The following is a 9,658-nucleotide window of genomic DNA, read 5'->3' on the forward strand; positions in this document are numbered from 1 at the left end:
AAATAAAAATAAAATAAAATAATTACAAAAATAAAAACAAAACAAAAAACTCAAAACAATCTTTCCGAACATTTTCTGAAGAGAAATGACTCAAGCACATGACTCAAAAATGAAAGCTCAGTTTTTAGACAATATTTACAAGGTGGCAAAGTTCAAAACACAACATGCTCAAAGTGTGGTAGTGTGATAGCCAAATGCAACAAATTCCCCAATCTTAGTTTCCACACAATTTCAAAAATCATACCAAACACAAATGCAACTTCAAATCTCACCAAAGTTGTCCTCTCACAAATGAATCACTCAGAAGAGGGCTACAATGCATCACTCAGTTATAAACATGAGATTAGAGTTAAACCATAAAGGACTTAACTCAAAATAGGAAGATGAAGAACTTGCATTAATATGATCTCAAGAAGGATGCCAAACACTTAAAAGTAAGAAAATGCATGCAATTCAACCATATGACATTTAAGATCAATTTAGGTCTTTATTATAGGTTGTAATGGGGCCAAGGGTGTAAGGTGAGTAAGAAATGAAAGGTATGGATAATACAAAGTCCAAGGAACTCGCAATGTAAGAGCGTAAAATAAATGTTTACAAGACTTCGAATCATCACGATTAAATTTTTTCTTTTACATGATCAAAACTCCTTATACCTTCATTTACAATGGTTTACACTCCTTTCCAAACATCAATGAAACCTAAAAACGAAATTTCATTCAACTACCATTTAATCACAACTTTTCTCTTTTTTCTTTTTTTTTTCTTTTTTTTTTCTTTTCTTTCACCAATTGAGTGAAATTTTTTTTTTTCTTTATGTAATATCCCTTCCCAAACTTAGCATGAAAAACACATCCGAATTAGAGCTCATGAGTTCCTTAGAAAGGTAAATATTTGTTTTTCGGGCTAAGGTGAGGAAATATAATTGGTAAAATGAAAGAAAAGGTTTACATGTAGGCTCAAAATGGTTAACAATGGAAAATCATGCTTAAGCATGCATAAGGTTAGCTTGAAAGGCACAAACGATCCAAAGAGGGCCTTAATATCATTTCTTAAATGTCATGAAATCAAATTGCAAAAGAATGAATGACTTTTAAGTGTTCAACCAAATCAATGAATAATGAGATCAAACAACAACTTTGATGACAAGAAAATAAGAGTATGTGTATAACACTCATGAAATGAAGCACACGGCTCAAAAGCTCACATTATATGGTTATATAAGTCTAATTTATGCTTGATACAATTCTTTGGGTCATGCAAATCCTTTAATTGGAAAATTATGAAACAAATGGCAAGTGCAAAGAAGGTTTCGAACATATCATGCTAGAACGATACCAAATTAATTAATTTTTTATTTTTATTTTTTTACAATAAAAAATTATAATAATAAATAAATAAAATTCAATTTTCATTTAAGTCATGCAAACATTTATCACAATCTCATCATAAGTGTTCGGAAAGTGACTCAAAACAAAACAAGACTCAAGCAAGAAATTAATTTTAATTTTTTTTTTTTTTTTTTTTTTTTTTTTAAAAAAGAAAAATCAAATTTACTTGCTAAACTCCAATACCCCCAAACCTAGAAATGAACATTGTCCTCAATGTTTAAAAATTAGGAACAAGCAATGTCATAACAAGAAATGAAAGGTACTAAAGTAAATATAAAATCACAAAACACACAAGAGTTAAAATACAAAAACAAAATAATTACAAAATAAAAATTACAAAACAAACAAACAAAAGAAACGAAACAGTAAGCCCTAAACATTGCCCCCACATCCCTGGATTCTTCGACCTCAGCATGGGTAGGGACCGAATGGATTCCAAGGGATGGACCCTTTGCATTCCTTCCTGAAGTGATGGACAACTGGGGCGTTAAATGCGCAGGCCAGTCGGCGCATTTAATGCCTCAAGCACGTCGTGCAGGCCATCATTGCCCAGGGAGTCGCGTCGCCTCGTCAAATGAAACGACGGTCATTGTCATAACTTCGCGTGCTCTGAGTGCGCTGTCAGGCCGTTTCATCTTTTGAGATCCTCTGTTTTGAACTCCAGCGCCAGTATAAAACCCAAACTCCTTCACATTTTCCTTCACGCTCCCAAGATTTTTTGAGTTCATTTTCTTCGAATGTTCATACTGTTCTTCCCCAGTTTCTTAACCCTCGTTCCTCAAACTTAAAACTATTATCCAGCGAACTTCCTTCTTGCTATAATCGCTCTGGAACCCTTCTTTGATTCCTGGGCTTCGCCCTCCCTTATTTCCAACTGCCCTAATGATCCTTATTGCAGCTTCCTCAAAACTAGGGAGCCAAACCTGCTGAGTCGCATGACTTGGCAATTTGGCTTGGTCCAGATGACTTGGCAGTTTGATGAGGGCGAGAAGATCTGGGATGATGACCTCGACGTGGCCGAATTTATGCGGCCGAATACTCGGGTCACATCCATGGCCAGAGTGACGGCCTTCACCAAGGCTGAAGTGATGGTTCCTACCATAACCGGAATGACGACCGCTTACCATGTCCAGAGTGATGGCCGCTACCACGGCCTGAACGACGGCCGCTGCCACTGCAGGAATGGCGACTGCTTACCACGGCTAGAGTGGCAGTGGCCTTCCGTGTCCGGAGTGACGGCCTTTGCGCTTTCCACGGCCTGGAGTGAGGCCCTGGGTGCAGGCTGGCCGTGGCTGATGGCGATATAGGTGGCGAAGGTCCTACCTCGGGGGAAGGCGTCTGATTGTCTTGCAAGAGGACCAAGGAGTCGAAGCGCGTAAATTTAGGATGTGATTTTTCTTATGTGTGTTTGTACTCGGCCAGGACCTGGCCGTCTCCTTGTAAACGCACCCCCCTTTTCAACCTAAATGAATAAAATGAAGTATGATTTCCTTTAGTTTTGTCTTTGTTATATTGCATACTCCACTTTGATATTTGCAAATCTCATAACCTTTCTGCGGCCGTCTCCCATAATGACGGGATATACCTCTTCAAATATTGGCCATTGACCGGCAAGTTGTGCCGTTCCCCATCTTTATCCTTTAACTGAAATGCACCTCGGCCGAGAATTCGTTCGATAATGAACGGTCCTTCCCAGTTGGGCGAAAATTTGCCGAACCGAGGGTCCTTTGTCCCAATAGGAAGCACGGCTCGCCATACTAGGTCGCCTTCGGCGAAAGCTTTTTGCTTAACCCTTTTGTTGTAAGCCCTCGCCGCGATTTGCTTTTGTGCCTGCATCAGGTTATAGGCATCGAGTCTAGATTGCTCCAAATCTTCCAAGTCCTGAGCCATGGCTTGTGCATAACCCCCCCCTTCACGCTCAGGCTGCTCGGCCACACGGAGAGACCGAACCTTTAACTCCATCGGGACGATGGCGTCGTGACCGTAGGTTAAGGCGTAAGGGGATGTGCCCGTGGCCGACCGCTTTGAGGTTCGGTAAGCCCAAAGAGCTTTGGGGAGTAAGTCGTGCCACGCCCTAGGTTTTTCCTCGATCATCTTCTCTAGGATGCCCTTGATTACTTTGTTACTTGCCTCGGCCTGTCCGTTAGATTGAGGGTAGTAAGGTGTTGAGTGGATCAATTTGATCCCCATTTTTTCGGTGTACTCCCGTGTCTCGGCCGATGCGAATACCGGGCCGTTGTCGGCCGTGATAGTTTCTGGAATACCGAACCGATGAACGATGTGATTGTCAAAGAATTTGACCACTTGTGCGCTGGATATCGACCGATAGGACTCGGCCTCGACCCATTTGGTGAAATAGTCGATCGCCACTAAAATCCAAGCGTGTTGGTTGGATGCGGCCGGATGGATTTTGCCGATGATGTCCACGGCCCACCCTCTGAATGGCCACGGTTTGGTAACCGGGTGAAAGGCTTCGGCCGGTACCCTTTGTATGGGGCCGTAGATTTGACACTTGATACATCCCCTCGCATATTCGATGCAATCTTTCAAAATGGTCGGCCAGTAATAGCCGTGCCTTCGAACCAACCACCTCATCTTGACCCCAGAAGAGTAGAAGGGGATATTGGGTGAGCAAAATACATCTCATGCTCAAAAAATGTAACATCCATAGTAACATAAAAACGACGAGTAGGTGGGTGAAAGCACCGATAACCCTTCTGTTGAGGGTGATAACCAATAAAAACACACTTCAATGCACAAGGATCCAATTTCGTGCTTTGGTATTTTTGCAAGTGCACAAAGGCAACGCACCCAAAAACATGAGTTTGAAGAGTGAGATGAGAGGGAATATAAACATAAGCCTCCAATTTAGCCAAGGGCGTCTTAAACTGCAAGACACTGGTAGGAACACGATTAAGAAGGTGTACTACAGAGGTAATCGCTTCTTCCCATAACTGTGGTGGCATGTGAGTGCCAATAATACTAGCACGAGTAATTTCAAGAAGTTGTCTATTCTTCCTTTCAGCCACACCATTCTGTTGAGGTGTGTAAGGACAAGTAGTCTCATGAAGAATTCCATGTTACGAAGCACCTTTAAAGTAGCAAAAACTGAGTTTTAATCATCTTGTGAAATATCTGAAAGCACTCAGAAACATCTCTTATTTTTCATCAAGTACAACCATGTCATACGAATGCAATCATCCACAAAAATAACAAACCAACGGAAGCCAGACATCAGAATGTACCAAGACAAAAGGCACAAATCTTTTAGTAGAACTAATAGGATAAGTTGCACGGTGACTTTTGGGCAAAATGCAAGTGTCACACTTAAAATCCGAAGGTTTACGACCTGAAAATAAAGAAGGAAACAAGTGCTCTAAATAGCCAAATGAAGCATGACCCAAACGAAGATGCCATAACAACACTTGATCCTCAAATGCACGGTTCGAACCCCTGATAGATAGAGATTTGCTTGCACACACATCATCCACATAATATAAGCCCCCTCTTTTAGTACAACGCCCAATAATCTCCCCGCTGCTGAGATCCTGAAGAAGACAAACTAGGATAGATCAATACTAAATAATTTAATTGTTTTGTTATTTACGGAATAGATAACAAATTATTAGAGAGCGCAGGAACCAATAAAGTATGTTCCAATGTCAGAGAGGGAGTTAAATCAACACTTCCAGCACTAGTAACTGGAGAAGGCACACCATTAGCATTAGCAACAGTAGAGCAAGGAGAACGATGATGGTGAAGAAGAGACGCATCAAACATCATATGATTAGTAGCTCCAGAGTCAAGAATCCAACCATGATCCTTTTTAGAATCAATAGCAAGGAGAGCCATAGAGGTGAATTAAGTGCAGCAAATTGCGGCAATGGCAGAAAAAATTAGGGATGCAGGGTACGGCAGCAATAGTGGCAGAAGGGTAGAAAAAATAGGGTAGCAGGGTGCGCTAGTAGGATATAGCGGCAGCGGCAGCAGCACGGTACAACGGTAGCGGCAAAGAGAAGACAATAGGTAAAGGCAGCAAGATACGGCTGCAAGGCAAGATGTGGCGGCAAGGCAAGGTGCAATGACAATGTTAAGGGATATAGAGCAAGGATAGTAGCAGGAGCAAGATCCTAGGATCACTGCCCTAATACCAACTCAAATAGAATTTAGGGTTATGTATAATTCAGTATATTTCTATTCTTCTCACAATGAGGTATTTATAGTGATACAAATACAAGCCTATCTAGGAAGTAATTACAATAAGGAAAAAGGAAATAAATACAATTCCGGTCAAACCGGTATTCCCATAATTACAATCAATTATAATAAAGGTAATTGTATATAATTTCTATTATGATTCAGTGATTCACGCCAACAGTCATCACCTTTCCCCTTCCTTTTTTAACTTAATCTCAAGGGCATATGGACACTGCTACTTTATTCAATTCAAAAAATGAACTCCTTGTCCTTGTCCCTTGTCTCGCACGAAAACCAATAAGTATCTCACATTTTTCAACTTAAATAATGTAGAATTTTGAATGTGGTTGTCCTTGGTCAGCAAGTAAGCACCAAAAGCCCCTTCTCATTTGTCACACTAGTCTTCACTTTACCAATATATAAGACATATTGGCCTATGTAGTAATGCGGTGGCATAACTAGAAAGATGGCTAAGCATAATCCTTGTTGGCGTGAGTCAACGTTCCTATTAGGAATAGAATTTGTTCCTATTAGGAATATAATTTATATTTTATTGTAAGTATCTAATTTGAGTAGAATTAGGAAATTTTGTACATATTTCCTATTTGTACCCACTCTGTATATAGTATATATATTTCTCATTGACAAAAGAATAAACATATCAGTTTAAACCCTAATTATTTTGAGTTGGTATCAGAGTGAGTTCTGATCCGTCTCTACAACATCAAAACCCTAATCCTGAAAAATACCTATTTCCGTTGCACCTAGCCTATACACCTAAGCCTGTTCCGTCTTATATCTCTTACTGTCATCGTCATCTAATCTTCTGCTGCCGCCGCCATCTATCACCATGTCAGATGTCATTGAATCTTCTTCTTCTACTCCTATTGTGATGGTTCATACCGAATTGTCTACCAATCTACCTATGGGATTCAAATTGAATGGATTCAACTATGAGATATCGGCTTCGATGATCGAACTCCATGCTACTACACAAGGCAAATTGGGTTACCTGACTAGTGACACTGATGCCCCTGATTCCCAAGACCCAAAATATGGGAAGTGAAAAATTCTTGATGCTGTTGTGAAAAGTTGGATGCTACGAACTATGGAACCCAGTTTGTTGAATATGTTTCATACTCTTACCTATTGCTAAGGAATTTTGGGATGCTGTTAATCAGATGTTTCATGATGGCTCTGACATATCCCAACTCTATGAACTACGGTGCCAGGCTACCCGTCTCAAGCAAGAGGGTCGTCATTTCTCTACCTATTTTGCCGAACTTAAGGAAATCTGGCTTGATTTGGACAAGAGACGTCTTTTTCAGATGAAGTGTCCTGATGATATGATGACTTTTCAAGCTGTTGTTATGGCAGATCGTGTGTATGATTTTTTGGCTGGCCTTGACAATACTTACGACAAGGTTCGCAGTGATATTCTATGGAGTGATAAAGTTCCAAGCATCTAAAATGTATTTTTTATGGTCCGTCGAGAGGCTCAACGCCAGATTACTATGCTTGGATCCGGCACCAAGATTGGGGAACCTGCTGTTGTGTTTGCTTCCAAAAACACTGCTTTGGTTTCTCGGCCTACAAGGTCTGGCTCTTTTGCTGTTCTGCCTCGTCGCCTGACTTCTATAGAAAAAGACAAACTAAAGTGTGATCACTTTGGTGAAAAGAGACATACTATCGACACCTGCTGGGCATTGCATGGGGTACCAGATTGGGAGAAGGAGCGGAGGCGTTTAAAGAAGGAACAACTAAACGGCAAAGCTCTTGTGGTTGTTGCCCCCACTTCTATGGCTGACACCACCACTGGGCACGGTCACCTTACTGCTACGCCTCCTCCAACCTTGACCGCGGTCTCAAGCACTCCAACACCTCCACCTCCAAGTAACTTTGGCAAGGCTTTCCATGCCCATGACACACGCAATACAGGTTGGATTATTGATTCAGGAGCTACTGACCATATGACGTATAATTCTGCTTTATTCTCTACTACTTTTCCACCTCATCATGATCATGTTTTGACTGCTGATAATGCTGATGCTCCTGTCACGGAGGTTGGTTTTATACTCTTGACACCTGCTTTACCATTGGACAAAGTGTTACTGGTTCCATCTTTGTCTAGTAATTTATTATCTGTACCGCAAGTTACTGAGCAGTTAAACTGTGTTGTACTGATTTATCCACCTTTTGTCTTACTACAGGATATCCAAACTCGGGAGATCTTTGGTCGTGGTACTAAAAAGGGGGGGCTTTATTATGTGGATGATGTGGCAACTAGTCGGGTTCTTCGTGATGGTAGTGCCGAAACTTCTCAGCATTACCGGATTTGGTTGCTACATTGCCGATTTGGTCATGCCTCCTTTGGATATTTACAACATTTGTTTCCTGCATTATTTAGTGGTGTAAACAAGTCTGCTTTCCAATGCCAGACTTGTATTTTAGCTAAGAGTCATCGGGTCTCCTACCCTCCAAGTTGTAATAAACGGCTTATGCCATTTGTTTTAGTTCATTCTGATGTTTGGGGACCTTCTCCTATTTCTACAGCCTTGAGAGTTCGTTGGTTTGTGTTATTTGTGGATGATTGCACTCGTATGATGTGGTTATATGGGATGAAAAAGAAAAGTGAGGTGGTCAAAAATTTTCAGCGTTTCTATCAGATGATTCAAACTCAATTTATGCTCCCTATCAAGGTTTTTCGATCTGATAATGGTGGAGAATTTGTTAATTCTGTGTTATCCCATTTTTTTCCACACTAAGGGTGTACTCCATGAGACTACTTGTCCTCAAACACCACAACAGAATGGGGTTGCTGAACGTAAAAATGGGCAGATCCTTGCTGCTGCCCTTGCTCTGCTACTTGGTGCTTCAGTTCCAAACCAGTTCTGGATGGATGATGTTACCTATGCAGTCTATCTCTTCAATCGCCTACCTTCACGAGTTTTGGATTTCCAAACTCCTATGCAGGTACTGACCCATCATATCTCTGCCTTTTTTATGCTGACTCTGTCTCCAAAGGTGTTTGGTTGTGTCACCTATGTTCTCCTCCATCAGAATCAGAGGAGTAAGCTGGACCCCTGTGCTCTCCGCTGTGTCTTTCTAGGTTTTTCTCCTCATCAGAAAGGCTACCGATGCTATCATCCTGCAACCCGATGTCTATATGTCTCTATGGATGTTACCTTTATTAAGGATGAAATGTTTTTCTCTGATACACCCAAGCATGTCATTCAGGGGGAGACTAGTAGTGAAGGACATAATTGGCTAAATTTACAAGGGGGAGTAGTATTGGATAGTTTGATACAAAGGGAAGAACCGACAAAACTTGTTGAACCGGCTGAACTTGATACACCGGCCAAACCTACTACACTAGCTGAACCTGCTACACCAGCTGAACCTACTATTTTAACTGATGCCCCCCATGAAGCTTCTCTAATTGTACCCGATCAAGCTCCCATGGATATTCCTGAGGTAAGTGCTTCTATTCATACTGCTGATAATTCTTATGTTTTATCGCCTAGAAGGAACCGTGGGGTTCCACCTAATCGTTACTTACTCGAAGGCAAAGCAAGATATGCTATTGCCCATTATGTGTCTGATCACAGGTTATCTCCTGAGTGCAAAGCTTTTGTGACCAGAATGGATAGTATTAAAATTCCAACCCGTGTTGAGGAGGCATTTAATGATCCAAAGTGGGCTGAAGCCATGAATATTGGAATGGAGGCGCTATAGAAAAATAATACATGGGACATTATTGATCTACCAAAGGGAATGAAGCCTGTAGGATGCAGATGGGTGTTTACAGTTAAATGTAATGCAAATGGTACTATGGAGAGGTACAAGGCAAGATTAGTAGCTAAAGGGTTCACTCAGACATATGGAGTTGATTATCATGATACTTTTGCACCTGTGGCTAAGATGAATACTGTCAGTTTTGTTGTCCTTAGCAGTAAACTTGGATTGGACCCTGAGGCAATTTGATGTAAAAAATGCATTCTTACATGGTGAACTAGAAGAAGAAGTGTACACGAGTCTTCCACTAGGGTATAACGTTACCGGTGGCACGG

The 9,658-nt window shown here is 41.1% G+C and overlaps 1 protein-coding gene across 1 annotated transcript; it reads left to right on the forward strand.

The window, feature by feature from the left end:
• Positions 1–7,102: 7,102 nt before the first annotated feature.
• On the forward strand, positions 7,103–9,323 carry LOC110749062 (uncharacterized). Its single transcript, XM_021949084.1, has 4 exons — positions 7,103–7,702; positions 7,799–7,892; positions 8,142–8,224; positions 8,355–9,323. Exons 1-4 carry the CDS (start codon positions 7,103–7,105, stop codon positions 9,321–9,323), a joined length of 1,746 nt encoding a protein of 581 aa, XP_021804776.1.
• The last annotated feature ends 335 nt before the right edge of the window (positions 9,324–9,658 follow it).

The sequence above is a fragment of the Prunus avium genome, chromosome 1, assembly GCF_965620075.1.
Source record: "Prunus avium chromosome 1, drPruAviu1.hap1.1, whole genome shotgun sequence".
NCBI classification, from domain to species: Eukaryota; Viridiplantae; Streptophyta; class Magnoliopsida; order Rosales; family Rosaceae; genus Prunus; species Prunus avium.